At 43.4% G+C, this 19,592-nt stretch overlaps 1 protein-coding gene across 2 annotated transcripts in view; it reads left to right on the plus strand.

The window, feature by feature from the left end:
* Nucleotides 1-19,592, plus strand: part of RGMB (repulsive guidance molecule BMP co-receptor b) — a 60,828-nt gene that overhangs the window by 8,987 nt on the left and 32,249 nt on the right. The window contains exon 3 of one of the 2 annotated variants that reach the window (XM_066603023.1): nucleotides 6,724-6,923. In XM_066603023.1, the coding sequence (XP_066459120.1) occupies nucleotides 6,724-6,923 (200 nt within the window). Of the gene's footprint in view, nucleotides 1-6,603; nucleotides 6,924-19,592 lie in introns of those variants that run through there. The other variant, XM_066603024.1, reaches the window with a different exon arrangement.

The raw sequence follows: 19,592 nt of genomic DNA on the forward strand, positions 1-19,592 counted from the left end.
TCTTTCAATATAACAATACATTATATCTTCTTTCATATAAAGTTATTCTCTGAAACACAGCACAGTCAAGCTCTAACTTTCTGATATGCACTCTTTACATTTCTACCCCCAACCTTGAATTGTAGGGAAGGGGTTATGGTCTCAGGAGAGCTGTTAGGTCCTCTTTAAACTAAACGTGTCATCAAATATAAGCCCTATAAACTAAGTTATGATGCTTATAGTTTAGGTGATGTCAAATCCAGGAAGTCTCCTTTCATACTCCCCATTCCTACAGTGTCCCCCCCCCCCCCCCCCCCCCCCCCAAAGTGCGCACACCAGCTTGGCTCTTTTCAGAAGGCCGTGCATGCACATCCATTTCTGTAGGTGTGCATACATGAAACAGGATCGGTGGCAGGCTGGATAGGTAGGGATGGTAATGGGGCAATAGGGGGCTGGGACAGGGATATAGCTGCAGCCAGAGGCGTAACTTGAAGCTTCTGGGCCCCAATGCAAAATCTGTAACAGGGAACCGAAATATAATTTTTTTTCCAAGTACTGGGCTCCCTATATGGAGAGGAGAGGCCTTATGGGCCCCCTAAGGCTCCTGGGCCCCGTGCATCCGCATCCCCTATAGTTACGCCGCTGGCTGCAGCTGCTCCGAGGGAAGCATCCTCCTTCCAGGCACCACTGCAATAGGGAACATAGAGAGCTGAAGTACGTGACCGCACGGGGACAGGCCACATGGCGCAGTCTTTTAATGCTTCAATTAAACCAACTTTGTCTATTTGGCAAACCGACCTTACAGCAGAGTCAGTTTGGCAGTCTATTAGGGGGTCAGAGGTGTGTCCCTTTAGTAGGCGCAGTGTAGTGACAAACAACCTTTCGTTTTCCAGCATAGCTGAGACAAAGTATGAACAATTACTTTTTTTCTCTCACCCTTTCTTTTCTCCCTCAGTGTAGCTGATTTGTTTGGTTCATCTGCCTTGCAGCATCCTTATTAACCCTGCGCCCTTAATAATTTTGGCATAGCTCTTGGGTGCAGGAACATCCAACGTATCTCAACCATCTTACTCCCTTTTACTTCTGGTCTGAATGTAGCCTACAATTCCCGCTATCTATCTAGAGTTCTGATCTCATGAGAGAAACACGGCCACCAAAAGCGTCACTCCTCCTCTACTCGCCGTCTCTTAAAGAGATAGCAAACAATATCACCATTGCGATTATTACCAAAAAGAAATATAATATTAAACAGGAACAAATGCCACAGACACCAAATCCAACATGCCCCCCTTACATGCGCAGCCTTCTGAATAGAGTTAAAGGGGTTGTCCGGCGGCAGCAAGTGGGGTTATATACTTCTGTATGGCCATATTAATGCACTTTGTAATATACATCGTGCATTAAATATGAGCCATACAGAAGTTATTCACTTACCTGCTCCGTTGCTAGCCTCCCCGTCGCCATGGTGCTGTCTAATTTCAGCGTCTAATCGCCCGATTAGACGCGCTTGCGCAGTCCGGTCTTCTCCCTGGTGAATGGGGCCGCTCGTGCCGGAGAGCTGGTCCTCGTAGCTCCGCCCCGTCACGTGTGCCGATTCCAGCCAATCAGGAGGCTGGAATCGGCAATGGACCGCACAGAGCCCACGGTGCACCATGGGAGAAGACCCACCTTGCATCGTGGGTGAAGATCCCGGCGGCCATCTTGCTAAGGTAAGGAAGAAGTCGCCGCAGCGAGGGGATTCGGGTAAGTACTAAACGTTTGTTTTTTTTAAACACATGCATTGGGTTTGTCTCGCGCCGAACGGGGGGCCTATTGAAAAAAAACAAAAAACGTTTCGGCGCGGGACAACCCCTTTAAGCTTGCTGTACATGTGCAGACTTCTCTAGGGGACAACTCAAGAATGAGGGGACCAGGTGAATATGAAGAAGACGCTCCCCAGACTCCACAACACCTAAACTATAAGCACCATAACTGCGACAGTAACAAGAAAGCATCCTCTATGGTTACAGGAAAGAAGGTTCCATCACCAACACAGAAGGGGGTTCTTTACTGTAAGAGCAGTGAGACTGTGGAACTCTCTGACTGAGGACGTGGTGATGGCAAAATTGATAGAGGGGTTTAAGAGGGGACTAGATGTCTTTTTAGAGCGCTATGATATTACAGGATATAGACATTAAATAACCAATAAGGGTTGTTGATCCGGGTCTTACAGTCAGGTAGGCACTTTCATTGATCCAGGGATTATTCTGACTGCCATTATGGAGTCGGGAAGGAATTTTTTTCCCCCAAATGGGCTAATTGGCTTCTGCTTCATTGAGGGTTTTTTGTCTTCCTCTGGATCAACAAGGGGGGTGGAAGCAGGCTGAACTAGATGGACATTGCCTTCTTTCGGCCTAACATACTACCGTATGTTAAACTATGTTAGTTTATGGTACTTACAGTTGATGACAGGTTCCCTTTCATGGGATATCCAGCTGTGATAACCCCTATTCATCTGGCTGATCCCCCAATGATATCCTGATATTAGAGAAATTGGTGGGCTAATGTTCCTGTTTAATGAAGCACCCAAGAAGAAAAGGGAGGTCTTCCGCGCTTCAACCAACAGGTTTTTGAAAGTAATCACTCCTTGGTTTAGTGTCAAAGTACCCAAGGTTTAATGATAATATCCAAAAATGGAATAATGTTAAAATACAAATAGCGAATGCTATCGCCAAATGATGCAAACAATGCGTTTCGGTGTTTAACAATCTAACGCCTTTTTCAAGCTGACATATAATCTAAAACCAGTTCTATATATAGTTATATAACTTGCCTTGTGAGGTGGATTGCAGAGAGGTATGGCGCTGAACGCCCATCTTTAAACACCAGACGCCGCTCTGATGATTAGATGACGTCGGTATACTACTCACCGCTAGTTTTAGATCTACGCGCATGCGTGATTTCCGTGGAGCGCAAGTAATTTTCTACTTCTGGGCTTTTGCCAACCACTGCCAACCAATCTCACACAGATAGCAATAAAGTTGTCCTTGTTAGGGATGGAAATACAGAGCAATTGAGGATGGATATACGCATCCCGGCTATATGTTAATAGATCAATTTATTTATTTTTTGCTTTTGTTTAATGAAGCAAAACACAGTGCCCATTAAAAAGTGCCAGGCCCTTCCTATCCAGGCATGGTGCAGCGGGCAGGATTGATTCTTAACTTTCTTCTATCTACGGAGAGACTTCCCTTTCCCATATTGGAACGATAAGGAGAACATTTACATGTGCACATAACTCTGTTTTGAGTATTTGGGTTGCACTGTCTAAACCCATCCTGATCGTACGCTCAGCTCCACACTGATAATACTCATCGCTCGGTAGTACCCACAGTACCAGCCCCATACACAACTGATCCACAATGCTATACTGCCCTCTTCTCTGCCACAAGAGACAGATCTTCCCCTAATATGATGAACCTTTCCATTTGCAACCAAATCAGTGGGAAGAGGGCAGACACAGACTCATATTAACCACTGCAAGTGCGACTTCTTCCATGGAAAATCATTTCCAAGGAGCTGATTTCCAAACATCAATAATGTTCATGAAGTTGATGACAGCTTTAATAACTATTGCATCTATGAGTAATGGGATAGAGGGAGGTGAAGTGCTCAGCGCCTGCCGTGCTACAAGGAGAGCTCACTCCAAAGCCCCCATTCACACAGACACATTTTGGTTAGTATTTTGCATCAGTTTCTGTAAACCAAAAGCAGAAATGGAAACACAAGCTAAGGGCTTATTCAGATGAGCGTATGCGTAAATACTTTCGCATGAGTGAAGTTAGGAGATGGCAAGAAGCAAGCTGATACGTCTGTGCTAGCAGATCGATTTTTTTTATTGAAATGCTGGTTCACACGCTGGCGTGTTACACCCGTCCCCTGGAATAGAATGGCCATTTATTAGGGCCGGCTGTCTTCTTTTCCCTACGTTGTATGCAGGGTGACTTCCTCCCCTTCCTTTTTTTCAGCTGCCATAGAAGTCTATGGCAGATTTCTGTGTAACACAGACAAAGATAGAGCAGGTCCTATCTTTTCACGCACAAACGGTTTGTGCTGAAAAAACATGTTTGTCTGAACAAATCTATTGAAATTGAAAGTATCACTGGGTCGCGTTAAACGGCAAGTTTTTCACGAGTGGATATGCCTTCACAAATGCGTTCCTCTGAATCTGCCCTGAGAAGCGTAGAATTTGAAAACTGTGCCAGTCTTCTGTGCTTGGGTTGTACTCCTGTTTTTGGATTACAAGTACTGATGCAAAATACTGATCTAAATACTGATGTGAATGAGGCCGACGACTGTTTTCACACAAGTCTAGTATAAATCAAATGTTGGTGCCCGGAGGCGTAACTTAAAGCTCCTGGGCCCCAATGCAAAACCTGGAACGGGGCCCCCAGCTATAATGCTTTATTCATAGTACTGGGCTTCCTATATGGAGAAGAGAGGCCTTATGGGCCCCCCAAGGCTCCTGGGCCCGGGTGCAACCGCATCCCCTGCATCCTCTATAGTTACGCCCCTGTTGGTGCCCATATAAAAGCCACAAACCCTGGTTGAAATGACTCAAACATACAGGATCACAGATCGCCGTGATGCTGCTAGTTTGGACACTGGACCTGCAGTAGAGACAAGAGTTGCAGAATGGGCATAATGCAGCAATATTAAAGGGGTTGTCCAGTTGTAAACTACTGATGGCCTGTGTACACATAGGCCATTAATAATAGATTATTAGGGGGTCTGCCGCCAGGAATAACCTGCCGATCAGCTGTTTATCCGGTCAGTGCAAAATGTGTATGTGTCAGCAATAGAACCAGGAGGAGGAGGAATGTCATGTTTTATTATGCATTTTAATGATTGGTGCTGTATATTATAATGTCTACTATGACCATCAATGATGTATTATTATTAGTCTATTGCTATATTAATACTAATACTTTTTATTATATAATGTAGCTTATTATCAGTGCTGCATTATCAATGCTGTATATTACAACCAGTGCTATATTTCTATTTCAATGTTATCAGTGCTGTATATTATAACTTATGTTAAGATAAGTGCTATATATTATCATGTACATGTCAGCCGCTGTGTGCTATGCTGTATTAGTGTATTATTATCAGTACTGTATATTATAACCAGTGGTATAATACTGTATTACTATCAGTTCTGCATGTTATAACATACAGGTATATTATATTCATTAGCGCTATATATTATAACCAATGCTGTACATTATAAGGAGAGTACAGTGTGAGTAGTCGCGGTGTGCAGTGCTGTATTATTCAGCGCTGTACATTATAACCAGTGCACAGTGTGACAGTCTCTGTGTGCAGTATATTATAAGCAGCCTGTAGATTATAAACAGTGTACAGTGTGACAGTCTCTGTGTGCTGCAGATTATAAACAGTGCAAAGTGACAGTCTCTGTATACAGTATATTATAAGCAGCCTGTAGATTAAAGCCAGTGCACAGTGTGACAGTATCAGTGTGCATTATATTATAAGCAGCGCTGTACATTATAAGCAGCGCACAGTGTGACAGTCTCTGTGTGCAGGATATTATATGCAGCCTGTAGATTATAAACAGTGTACAATGTGACAGTCTCAGTGTGCTGTAGATTGAAAACAGCCTGTACATTATAAGCAGAGCACAGTGTGACAGTCTCCTTGTGCTGTACATTATAAGCAGGCTGTATATTATAAGCAGTCCATAGTGTGACAGTCTCCTTGTGCTGTACATTATAAGCAGAGCACAGTGTGACAGTCTCCTTGTGCTGTACATTATAAGCAGTCCATAGTGTGACAGTCTCCTTGTGCTGTACATTATAAGCAGTCCATAGTGTGACAGTCTCCTTGTGCTGTACATTATAAGCAGAGCACAGTGTGACAGTCTCCTTGTGCTGTACATTATAAGCAGTCCATAGTGTGACAGTCTCCTTGTGCTGTACATTATAAGCAGTCCATAGTGTGACAGTCTCCTTGTGCTGTACATTATAAGCAGAGCACAGTGTGACAGTCTCCATGTGCTGTACATTATAAGCAGTCCATAGTGTGACAGTGGCAGTGTGCAGTCCATCATAAGCAGGCTGTACATTATAAGCAGAGCACAGTGTGACAGTCTCCATGTGCTGTACATTATAAGCAGTCCATAGTGTGACAGTGGCAGTGTGCAGTCCATTATAAGCAGGCTGTACATTATAAGCAGAGCACAGTGTGACAGTCTCCATGTGCTGTACATTATAAGCAGTCCATAGTGTGACAGTGGCAGTCCATTATAAGCAGGCTGTACATTATAAGCAGAGCACAGTGTGACAGTCTCCATGTGCTGTACATTATAAGCAGTCCATAGTGTGACAGTGGCAGTCCATTATAAGCAGGCTGTACATTATAAGCAGTGCACAGTGTGACAGTCTCTGTATGCAGTCCATTATAAGCAGGCTGTACATTATAAGCAGTGCACAGTGTACCGATCTCCCCCCGGCCCCCGGCTATCCCCCGCCCAGCGCTGGGAGTGACTGCGGCTGTGAGCAGGGAGGGAGCGGGCGGTGTGCGGAGACGCCCCGTGCTCAGCCTCCTCCTCCCCGTCCTGCTCGCAGTGTGGCCGGCTCCCGGGATCTGCGCCCCGTCCTGCCCCGTGTGCTCCGTGTAACTCTCATCCTCTCCGCTCTCTCTTTGTTTGTGTCTCCTGGAAACTTTCCCGCGATCGTCCAGGAAGAGGAGGAAGCGGCTGATCCCCGGCGTCCTCACCCCGGAGCGCTGCCGTCCCGCCGCTGTGCCCCCGAGCCCGGCTCCGCGACCTGGATGGATGGGTATGGGGAGAAGGGCCGCTCTCTCCTGCCCCGGGGCTGACCGCCGCCGCACCCTGGGGCCCCTGCACCTCCTGCTGCTGCTGGCCCTCTGGGGGGACACAGGTAAGGACGAGATGTAGTGCTAACCAAGTGTCCTGCTGACTGCCAGTGTGTGCCAACATGACTGGGTACAGTTAATCCTAAGAGCTAGTGTCCATGGTGCTGCCGCATGCCAACAGTCATCCCCTTAGCAGAACGATGTCCATGTTACAGGGACTGGTCCTGGCAATAGTGAATGTCCGAATTGTAATTACGTCCCTGGTACTAGAACTGGATCGTGCTAGGGACGAGCCCTCCTAACAGTTATGTCCATGGAACTGGATGATACTTTGCGATAATGTATTATATGCGTGGTGCCAATGTGATTGGACGATACTATTAATGATCCCTTGTAACAGTAATATGGCCAGGATACTGGAACCAGATACCACTTTGCAGAAATTAGTTATATGCATGGTGGCCAACACTATTAATGATCCCTTGTAACAGTAAATATGGCCATGGTACCAGGGCCATGCCCTCACCACAACTTGTGCTGCCAAAACAATCAGACCCGACTAATAATGGCATACTGTAATTGCTGTGTTTTGGTACCAAACCGATCACCTAGATCTGCACCGAGCACAATATTTCCTTTGTGTGCCTGAAAAATGACCAGATCCGACTGGTGGAAATGTGTAAATCGTTAGAATGTTTTTATAAACTTCTTATTGATGCTGCTGGTGACCCAGTAATCGATTCTCCTGGTACTGAAATGTAGAACCTGCTGGTTGTGGAGGATGTAGTGCCAGTTATGTTAAGATCTGTCATAGGACTTAATGTCAAACAGTTGTGGGTCCACAGAGTGAAGATTGGATTGTTTCAAGTTTTGGAAAAGTTGTAAGGTGAAGGATATAGGGGCAGCTGGGGGTTATTATATGGGATTAACCATAGAATAGCTGGTGGGGGGTTACATACATACAGTGGTCAGAAGACCGATGACTGTATAATAATGAGGATGGTCCCTGAGTTTCCCTTCCAGACTGTCATGACAATCTCTGACAGCCCAGGCTGATTCTTCAGGGATGAAGGCTCCTTGACTAGATGAGGACCATCACTTCTCCAGGAGTCATATCCTGCTGCTTACGCCAGGCCTCAATTGACCACTTCCCCTTTTATCCTAATTATTTATTGATGAAACGCCAACATGCTCAACATTCTGAGGTTCTATACAAAGTGGCGTGCATTAAACGTCACCCTATTCAAGGCTGGGACCACCAGCATTGTACCCAGATCACTGTATAAGGTTTTGTAGTGTTTGATTAGAACGTCTGTTGTCATAAGAGTGGCTGATTGCCTGACAGCGGAGAGAGTAGGGACATATCATTTAAAATTATTTTAGCATTAAGGCCTGTTTCAGACAAGCGGATCCGTATTACGGACGGACGTGTTACAGATGTCATTACCATCAGTGTTTGCCTCCGTATTGTTTTTATTCTACTGGACAAATTCTAATCCATATTTGCCCAATAGAAAATAATAGCAATATGGAAGCAGAAGTGCAAAAAATAGGTCATGCTGCATTTAGAAAACAAAAAAACCCCAAAAAGCCATGACAAATACAGCCATTTGAATAGGTATATAGATTTATATTAGCTCCGTATTACAAATACACAACCAAAAGACTGGCTTAAGTGTGAATATAGGTGGTCAGGGTCAGGAATGGACAATAAAGGGCAGAAACAGTTGACTCCAGTCCAGGAGCCAGTTTGACTTTTTGGTGGTTTGGCACTGAAGAATGGATGCCATCTGGCACTTAGTGGGTCCTCCAGCCCTGCCATTGATGCAAAGATTTGGCCATGACTATGAGAAGACCATCCTGATAGTAGCATTGTTCTACCTTGAAACCAAATACTTGCATATATGTGTGTGAGAACATTATTGTATCCATTGTAGTGCAACTTATTGGTCTATTGCAACCTTGCATTGCTCTAAATGACAAATGTTTAGGGATTGGATGTGACCAAGAGTCCTGTTCTAAGACGAAAAAAATCCTGGCATAGATCTGAAAATTGCTTTTGTTGCTACTGACAATCTTTGTTATTGGTCAGATCAGACAAGATAGCTGACCAGATAGCAGTATGAAGTCCTAATAACAAAGCTGTAACTGTAGAGAATACAATACTGTGCAAACGTTTTAGGCAGGTGTGAAAAAGTCCACAAAGTAAGAAGGCTTTTAAAAAAGACCTGTTTTAATAGTGATTTTGTCAATTAACAAAATGCAAAGTGAACGAACAACAGAGAAATATAAATCAAGCCAATATTTGGCATGACCACCGTTTGTCTTCAAGACAGCAACAAACTTGCACACAGTTTTTGAAGAAACTTAGCAGGAAGGTTCTATACATTTGGAGAACTAACCACAGATCTCCTGTGGATGTAGGCTTGCTCGGATTCTTCTGTCTCTTCTTGTAATCCCTGACAGACTGGATGATGCTGAGATCAGGGGTCTGTAGGGGCCATACATATAACCACTTCCAGGACTCCTTGTTCTTCATGTTGAAGATAGCTCTTAATAACATTGGCTGTATGTTTAGAAGATGTCTTCTATTTTTGAAAAAAAAAACATCTTGCTTTGACATTTTTCCACACCTGCCTAAAACCTGCACAGTACTGTCTTTTGTGGTGAATGTATGGGATTTACTGTATGTCAAGTAAGTGGCATTTGGATGACATGGAAGTGTCCATTGTGTGTGAAGCTTCGACAGCCCAGCTTGTCAGTTCTGTGCAAACATAAGGACAATGACATGTCACTTTAAAAAGTGCATCACATTACTATGTGAAGAAGAATGCCAAAGGTGTCAGTGGTTTGCCAGTGGCATTGTTATTTTTCTTAAACGTGGCAGCTTTTGTAAGGACCATTTTAAGGAGTGCAGTGCAATGATACATAGGCCCCTTTGGGGCTTCAGTACGGTCTCTTCCCTTTTTGCAATAAATTAGGCATGCACATGACTATTGTGATGTCAGAACATCTATGTCCTTTGTATTGCACATTGGAAGAGGTGTGAAAGTCTGCTCCCTCTGACTGGCACAGCTGGTAAATAGTCCCCAATGAGTTTTGGACTATGAAGCATCTGTGATTTCCCCAAGGTGGCATTGCATCAAGAGTTCAGGGTGATGGTGCCTGAAAAACCTTGTTTAATGATCTTGTTTCAAGGATGTTATGTTTGTGTGTACCATGTCTTTTATTTCTTTGTATGTGTGTACAGTGTTGATTGTATTTGTTTGTGTTTATTAATCATGTGTTGTATATATTTTGTTTGTTTAATCTCATCATGTTTATTATGTTTACCTGCCACTGGGCAATAACATATGTTATATAATAACTAACTGAAGTTTTATGTTGAACTACATTTTAGGGCCCTTCCATGCTGTCATCCCCAAACTGCTAAAAACATAACTCTTAATAGACCCATAGACTATAGTGGGTTAAATATAATCAAACACTGCATACGTTTAACAATGTTTAGCAAGGCATATGTTTCTGTGCATATTTTTTGTGGGATTGAAAACGTAGCCTACTACACTTTTCTGTCTCGCACAAAAAAAAGTATGTTTTTTTGGCCTTGCAGTCAATGCAAGACATATGGAAATGTATGGAAGAACGTTTCCATACAAAGAAAAGAAAAAAGCGTTGAACTTTTAAACTTGACCAAGAAAACAAAGTTTACAGTGAAAAACGTATACCACACATATGATTTAAAAATGTAAAGATATGCCTCAAAATGCACATGTTTTTATGTTTCTTGCATATGTGAAACCGACACAAAATTGCCAGTGTGGAAGGGCCCTAACTTGTTACATAGAAACACTTTCAGACTTGTGATAGCGATTTCCACTTCAGCCTGTCTGTCTATACATGTCAGTTTGTACTGCTACTCCCTACATGGCTGCAGTGCTTAGATCCATTCACCCCGATCTCTTATGATCCAGACTGAAATCTTTTATCTTTATTCCCTTGTAAGGTATGTGCACTTCCTTGCAGGCATGTAAGAGTTAAGTCATCCTTGTTAGGTATATGGTGTGTAATGATCCAGATGTCTCCCCCACCCCCCAATTCCTTTCCCGGTGTTTGCTGAGAGTCGGGCTGAGATCAGGTTTCCAGCTCCTACAAGGAGAAAGGGGAGCCTTGTGCTGATTCTGCTCTGAATGGGAGTCGGAAAAATTAACCCCTGCAAACCTTGTGCTCTGATGCCCACTTATCAACCGCTAGTTATGTATTCGTTCAGAGCACTATAGGTAAGCTTGGGTCCCGTAGGCACTGCTGCCACTCTTGCTGTTTATTCCTAAGCTTTGTGAAGCTAATTATGGCTATAATTGTAACAATTGATGTATGCAATGATATGTGGTTTGCAGGAGCCATTCACAAGGAGCAGATTGGATTACATCCCCAAGCTTACTTCCTCCCCTCTGGCAGTGAATGGTTAAGTTGGGGTTGCTCCGGAGAGGTTAGAATTGCATACTGGAGTTTTTGAGACATGCAGGGTCCACATATGTGATTTGACCTTTGCATAACGTCCTAATATTTGTGGCTTGTGACTAATTTGAACAGTTTGTATGGGGCTGGATGGCTGAGAGGTGCTTTTGTTCAAGATCATTACCTTGAATAATTCCTGCAGCGATTAGCCGGGGAAAGGTTGAGGCAGGCTAATCTAAATCTGATCAACAAAGCCTGATTATCTATTAAATGTTTACATCTGGATTTCTATCAGCAAGTTATTAAGTAACCACATTGGTAGCTTAGAGAGTAATAGTTTGTGACGATCAATCTGTAGATAGCATTATTGTTTTTGTTGTAGTGACGGTATGAGATAATACCAAAGGATTCTGTTCCTCTTATTATATGATATCTAACATTATTTGTGTACCTAATGTTATTTCTAAAACGGAGCGCCAAGCCATACATATTAGATCAAAGTTCTCCGAACCTGCAATCTTATGTGTATGGGGGCAGCCTGGCAGTGGACAACTATCTGATGTGTATAGCTGCTTTAAAGGAGTTTTCCATTTTTTGACCATCCCTTTTTGTTTGAGCGACTCATAGCACATGTCATGAATATGTTGTAATCTCTGGGAGAACCTGATAGTGAGGGTTCAATCTCCATGCATTGCCGCCATAGGAGAAATTAAACTTTACATGGTGCCTGTTGCACTTAAAAAGGATGTCCTGTTGTAAACTAATCATGGCCTTTCCTCAGGATAGGCCACCAACCGTAGATTGGCAGTGGTTTGTTGCCTGGGATCCCCCACAATCAGTAGTTTTCTGGACAGGTGTGTTCATGCAGTGAACTAATTTATGCAGGAAGCAGACAGCTCTGTTCCCACTGCAGTGGGCAGACTTGGTATTGCAGGCCATTCACTTCATGTCCAATCCGCGGATCGGACAGCTTCCATTGACTTCAATGGACGTCGTCTGTACAGAATCCGAACTGAAATGGAGCATGCTGCGATTTGTCTTCCGCATGCAGAATCTGTAAAACAAATCCACATGTGTAAATTGAAGTGCGGATGCCCATGCTTCCCTATCGGCGGCTTGATCTGTGGATCTTCCACGTGGTTGCCGCAAATCAAACCCCCCCCCCTTGGACATTGGGCCTTAGGACAGCTAATAAAGATTAATCTAATAAGAAATCTGCTGCTTTGCTCACAGCACTCATTTAATGCTTACAACATAAAGATAATTGTACATAGCAAGTTAGATAAATATAAGCTCAGGAGAGGCAAAGCTTGTGCACACATTGACTACACATCTGTGAATACAAGAGTCTGTAAAGTCAGCCCTTCCACCACAGCTAAGGAAACCTCTTAACGCCCAAGTGCTAGGGAAGCTGAATACCTAATAACAAGCAGTGGATTGCATAGGGATTGCGCTTCAGCCTCGATTTACAGTGGTAAAACAAAAAAAAGTATTAGAAGATTGATAAGACACACACAAAGGCTATTAATTGAGCATAAGTTGTCTGAAACGTTTGGTACGTTTTAAGGTAAAGGGGTGTGTGTGTGTGTGTGTGTGTGTGTGTGTGTGTGTGTGTGTGTGTGTGTGTTAGATCTCAATATTTCATTTTTCATTCTCTTTTCCTTTTCATATATACATTAACATGCGCCATAAATATTTCTCCTTAGAACAGCCACTTCCTTTTGACTCTGTTTAGTTTTTGCATTATTTATGGCTAACTTCCTTTGAATTGCGGACCACAGCAGAATATTTTTCTGTTGTTAAGGCCTGGTACCTTGGCAGTAACTGACTTCTGCGTCCCATCCATCATTTGTGTAGTTCTGCATGTATAAGCCTTGATGAGTATCTCTGAATACCAGTGTTAGAAAGTATATATGAGTTCGTGTCGGTGTAAAACAGCTGTAGGAAATGTCTATGATCTTTCTATAAAAGGTATGCGTTTTTGTCTAAATATCCGTGCATGCATGTATCTAGAGATGAGCGAGTATACTCAGTAAAGGCAATTGCTCGAGCAAGCATTGCCTTTATCGAGTACCTGCCCGCTCGAGATGAAACGTTCGGGTGCCGGCGCGGGGGAGCGGTGAGTAGCGGCTGTCAGCATGAGGGAGCGGGGGGGGAGAGAAGGAGAGAGAGATCTCCCCTCCATTCCTCCCCGCTCTCCCCCGCAGCTCCCTGCCCGCCGCCGGCACCCGAACGTTTCATCTCGAGCGGGCAGGTACTCGATAAAGGCAATGCTCGCTCGAGCAATTGCCTTTACCAAGTATACTCGCTCATCTCTACATGAATCTCTTTAAATTAGTGATATTATGCAGATAAAGGAGATCTGGTTGATCATGTCATTTTGTCAAACCTTTGAAGTAAAGAGTCTTTGTGTCGCTACAAAGTCATGCGCAAAAAAAAAAAAGAATACATCACCTTTCTGGTGCGGTCAACTCCCCAAGTGTCTCCTCTGAAGCTCCGGCAGACTTGCTTGAAGTGTTCTGTCATCACTTTCTGAATTGGAGGTTCAAATTCCCTGCCTCCAGGAAGCGCTGACTGTGACTGGTCCTTGAGCGCCATGACTCAGCCAATCAAAGCCACTGCTCGATGAACCAATCACAGCCATTCAATGCAATAAGCAATGGCTGTGTTTGGTTCATTGAGCACTGGCTCTGATTGGCTGAGCTGCGGCACTTGAAAACTAATCACAGCCAGCGCTTCCTGGAGGCGGGGAATTCGAACCCTTGACCAGGAAGCGCTGGGGACCTGCAGGGAAGATGCGGCGGAGTGAACAGCAGCTGTTAGATTATGGGTTTTGTTTGTTTTTTCCGTAGTCAAGGCTTATTTTAGGGCTTTTATAATACGATTTCCTACTGTAAAAGTTGCATTGCACCGCACAAAACCCACGTTTTTGTGTGATGCGATGCAACAGAAAGGAAGGCTCCATGGGGAAACATGGGCTACAAAACATTGCAAATCACGGTAATATTTAGCAACCCGCAATTTTTTTTTTCCTTGCAGTGTTGCAGGCTACAAAACATTGCTAATGTAAAGAAACCCATTGGAAATCATGGACTTCACATATATGCAATTTGCAGCAGTGTCGCATGGCAAGAAAATCACACGATTTTAGTTGTCCGCATGAAACCCGCCTAATCTTTAGCTGGTGAGATTGTTCCTGCAAATAATACCATGGCTCTTCTATATCTTAAAGGGAACCTGTCATCAACTTGGAGCTGGTGGAACCCGTGTCATGTAGGGTGGTTATTTTATTAAAGCTAGAGTTGAGTGAACATACTCTGCCGAGCTTGATACTTGTTCGAGTATTAGCATACTTGATAGTGCTCGTTACTCGAATGAGCATCACGCCGTGTTCGACTCCGCCCCAGTTTTTGGCTCCTTCCCGCTGCGACGTGCCTGTTTTGGCCCCTCTCCACCGCAACGTGCCATTGGCAATTTTTTTTAGGCAGAGAGAGAGAGAGCTGTTCCCTATATGACACTGGTTTCAGCAGCTCTAAACTGTTGACTGTAGATCCTGCTCTGTTGTGGGTATCATAGATCCCTATACTTCTGTAAGTTTGGTTCAGTAGGCCGGCAGGGAGGAAGGGGGATCCAGTCTTACTTCCATAATATAGAAAGCCAAACACAAGTATAATACACATGTCTGAATAAGGATTTCGTATTCAATCTCTATGAATGGGCATGTGAAAGCATTGTATCCAGAGGCATAACTTGAATCCCCAAAGTCTCAGACAACCCCTTTAAGTCCCTGTACCAGTTTTTTCTAGACATGCCAACATTTTCTGCCACTTTTGTGTTAGGGATGGTTTCTAACACTTCTTCCAAAGTCAGTCCCTACATTGTTTTAAGCCTAACTCAAATTCATCAGCAGGGCATGTACTCTGAAAATCTCCCTTTAATGCGTTTTCCACAAATGTTTCTTTGTGAATATGTAAACGATATGGTATAGTATTACATTATTTTAGCTGTAATCTAACATTAAACATAACTACTAATACCGTAACACTGTAAAGAGAAGTGCATGCCACACATCCCCTTCCAGGCATACTATCCCGATACTGATTAATATAGATAAAATAATGGAATTACTGCTCAGCACTCGGCCATTTAGAAGCTCTTTGTGTTAGGTAATGCGCGGTGTTTATTTCACATTCACCACGTTGTCACTCAGGAGATGCCCAACAAACAAACCATTAATCTCATCTTGTATGGCCAAAATGCACATTTAAAAGCAGAATTCCATTAGTAGGAGCAATCTATCCCAGGAATCATGAGATCGTATGATGTGCTGTATAACACCAGACCCTTCAGGAAGATTGATGCTCGACACATCCAGATAAGACAAAATCGCCATTCTACCTCCGGCAAGTAAGAAGCGGTAGCATGCATTTTATGCGAAGTATGATAGAATTGGCTTGGCTCTCAGTGCATAAGTGTCTGCATGTGGGCACAGAAATGCATGGCATCTTACAGGGCTCCTACGGTTTATCGATGGGGCTCCTATAATGGAGCATGTGTGACACTGGTCTTAACAGGCACCATTAGGGCTTTATGCAGAGTAGGAAATCAAGAAAGACTGCTTGTATTCTAGAAGTCACTTTGAGGACTGTGCGGGAGAATTACTAAGACTGGTGCTAAATACGGTGCTATGGAAGGTATTTGCATTGCGGAATCCGGAGGTGGATACCCGCTCCGGATTCTGCAATGCAAGTCTGGTCGTGTGCAGCCAGCCCAATAGAGTCCATTCAAAAGTGGCAAGAGAAGCACAGAATAAAACTTGTAAAAGTGGTGTGCACCGTAATAGCGTAATGCTTTTAAAGGGGTTTTCCCACTAAATACATTACACTGGATAGATGGTAATTGTATGGTCACTGGGGGTTTGACCACTGTTACCCCTCAGGGATCACTAAAATGGCACAGCGCAAATCTTTCTATAGAATGGAGAGGGGGTGCGTAGGTGTGTTTGCTGCTCTATTCACTTCTGTGGGGCTTCTCTATAGGCAGTAACTCAAGCAGTGGTGCAAATACTCTAAATGCTTTTAAATGGATAACCCCTTAAACCCTCCCCCCTATATCCTCAATTAGGGCTCATTCACATGGGCGTATGCATATTTCAGTTGTGCAAATAGGCAACAGAAATACGTATATTCTGCGTATTCCCTTTATTTGTGCTTGTACTTGAGGGTGCAAAAATAAAAAAATGCAAGAATATCCACATTGTGGGGTCTGCTTGGTTCTGTCAAAAAATTGATTCTTTTGGCCAGGGGTTGCATAACTGTGAACTAGCCCTAAGTATATGGGGGTGAGGCTGTGGACAGCAGGGGGTGCTGTGAGTAAAAGAAAAATGTTGGAAAACTCCTTGTTTGGTGTTTACTGCTGTGCAAAATGGTCATACCCATTTGATTGACACAAAGGCCCCATACAGGAAGTAGCAGGTTTGTTATTTTGCTACAATGGGAGTAATTGTTTGTGTAACACTTGTTGCCATCCTAGTAAAATGTCCCTGTATATAAATGGGCCATTCTGTCGATTGTCTCCATTATAAATAATTGGGTTGCCTGTCTAATTGGGATATAATTGTAAGGTGTAAACACAGCCTAGGCCTCGAAAGAGTATTTTATTGCAGAGTTGGATTTTAAGATGCCTTCTTTCCTAGTAGCAATGAGGGAAAGGGGGGGGGGGGGGGCAAAAAAAACCCAAACTGGAACTGTAAATCAATGCGGAGCATTACCTACGTGTAATCTTATCCAAATGCCAGGTAGAGTCTTCTGATTTCAACAAAGCAATGCATGCATTTCCTGAATGAAGATTGAATGGAGCGTAGGCTGCTTACTCATACACTTCATGGCTGTTCTTGGCTGGCTCCCCGAACTTGTTTTACTAAGCATTGCTCTGGCATTCTGTCAAGTGTTTTTTTTTTTTCCCTTCCTATTAGGCACCCTGTCTAACCAAAGTGTGTGCTGTCATTATAAATTTATGAATAATGGATATTTCTGGGTGTAGGCAGAACAGGATGTTCAGAGAGCAATGAGGTAAAACCTTCTTGCAGGAATTAGTAGGGTCTTCATATAGAATTTGTTCTCATACCTTGCCTGGCTGTCCTTAACTTATCCCATCTGGGCTGTATGTTTGATATATTTGAGAAAGAAAGAAAGAAAGAAAAGTATTCTGTAAAACAAGTTAAATGGACACTGCAGGAGAAGTGATTATGCCTGAGGGGACAGTACATGACTTACCTTTAGGCACTGCACTAGGCATAAGCCTGTCTATCAGTTTCCCTCTGTTTGATAGGCATGTCTCTACATTTATTGACTGTTCTGTTTTACGGATGCCTTAAAAAATTCAATTAACAGAATAAGTTTGTCCCTTTGTGTTTACCAGGGCTTTGGAGTCAGTAAGCCAAACCTACGACTCCTTTATTTTCCCAGACTCCGACTCCCGACTCTTTCATACTTGGCTCATAATTTTTTTAAGTGCTAAACTTACTGTATTGAAATGGTAACATTACACTTTTTATCACTATTATGAACATATGGTCTGTAGAGGAGGAGCTTCGCTACTGAGCATGTGCACGTACTGTGTTTCCCCGAAAATAAGGCCTACCCCGGTAAGAAGTCATAGCTACACTACATGAAGAAAAAAAACAAACAATACTCCCCTAAGAGGTGGCGTTCGGATCCCTCACGCTGGGCTGTGGCGCTCCAGCAGTCTTCCGTATAGTCCTCAGCACTGAAAGAGCATTGTCTTCCTGGTAACTGGGCTTGAATACCCTGCCTCCAGCAAGAGATTACTGTGATTGAATCACAAACGCTGTTGCTCAGTCAGTCAGAGCTGGCGCAATGAACCAATCACAGCCATTCAGTGACTGACATCATTGAATGGCTGTGATTGGTTCATCGAGCTCCGGCTTTGATTGGCGGAACCATGGTGCCCGTGATCCAATCACAGCAATCTCTTACTGGAGGCGAGGGTATTCAAGCCCAGTTACTAAAAAGAGAATGCTCTCTCAGCGCTGAGGACTACATGGTAGACTGCCAGAGCACCACAGCCCAGCGAGGGACTTGAACGCCGCCTGCTAGGTGAGTATTAAGACACTCCCATGAAAATAAGACACTGTGCCACTTTTGGGGCAAAAATTAATATGACAATGTCTTATTTTCGGGGAAACATGGTAGTGCAGCTCAGGTGCATCTCAACTTGAAGCATTGAAGAAGCAGCAAAGGGCTCTTTCACACTGCCTCAAGGCGCAACTACGCTTGCGGCATGGAGTGCAGTTGCACCTGAATGAAGGGAATCCCTTCCCCTTTGCCAGCAGTTAAAACTCGACGGCAGAGCGGGAAAGATGGACAGGTCCTAGCTTTTTCCGGCCATGCAAATCATGGCTGGGAAAAGAGGTGGTGAATACGAAACCACTGAAATCCCATAGAGAGGGTTTCGTTTTGCGCCATTATACGGCTGATATCACGGCCATGTAAGGGAGCAAAACTCCGTTCATCTGAATCCGCCCTCAGTGTGCATTTAGACAAAACAATATTCAAAAAAATCATTAGACCATTCGAATTTGAATGATAATCTTTCTATGTAAATTTCAGCAAATAAGCTGTGTAATGTACTTTGCACCACATTTATGATGTGTTTTAGACACTTAGTGACATTCTTTAAATATGTATGAGAAAGGGGCCTGGATTCTTAGAAAAGGCAGCATGGCTTGAATGTGATAGAAATTTGCAACAAAATTTTGGTACAGTTTTTGGCATAAGCTACACCAACTGATAGGTAGTATAAGGTTAGACTAGGCGGTCGAAAGATTCACCAGATTTTAGCATTCAGCAGAGTCCCTATGATAAATCTTAAAGACTATACTATGTACGTTTCACTGTCTATTAGACAGGATTCTTAAATTTGCCCAGTAAGTACGGCCTCCTTTATCTAGAGATTTGACAGTTTACAGGACATTGATTTATAAGGTAGCCTCCTATAGGTGATATTAGAGAATTCTCTTCCTTCATGAAGGAGCGCTACGTTACCTACCGTTTATAAGAAAATGCTTACATACCAATTCCATAATATGTTCTTGTTAACAGAACGGCTCTTTCCACAAGAGGGAACAGTATTTGGAAATTCATACAGCAGATCTGGAAAAACAGAGTAGCACAGTGGCCAACCGTCTCTAAATTCATGGACAGTTTGTAAAATTGGTGCCCATGAAAAAAGTGGAAGGGTCTGATTTACATTTT

The sequence above is a fragment of the Eleutherodactylus coqui genome, chromosome 5 (assembly GCF_035609145.1).
Source record: "Eleutherodactylus coqui strain aEleCoq1 chromosome 5, aEleCoq1.hap1, whole genome shotgun sequence".
In the NCBI taxonomy this organism is placed as follows: domain Eukaryota; kingdom Metazoa; phylum Chordata; class Amphibia; order Anura; family Eleutherodactylidae; genus Eleutherodactylus; species Eleutherodactylus coqui.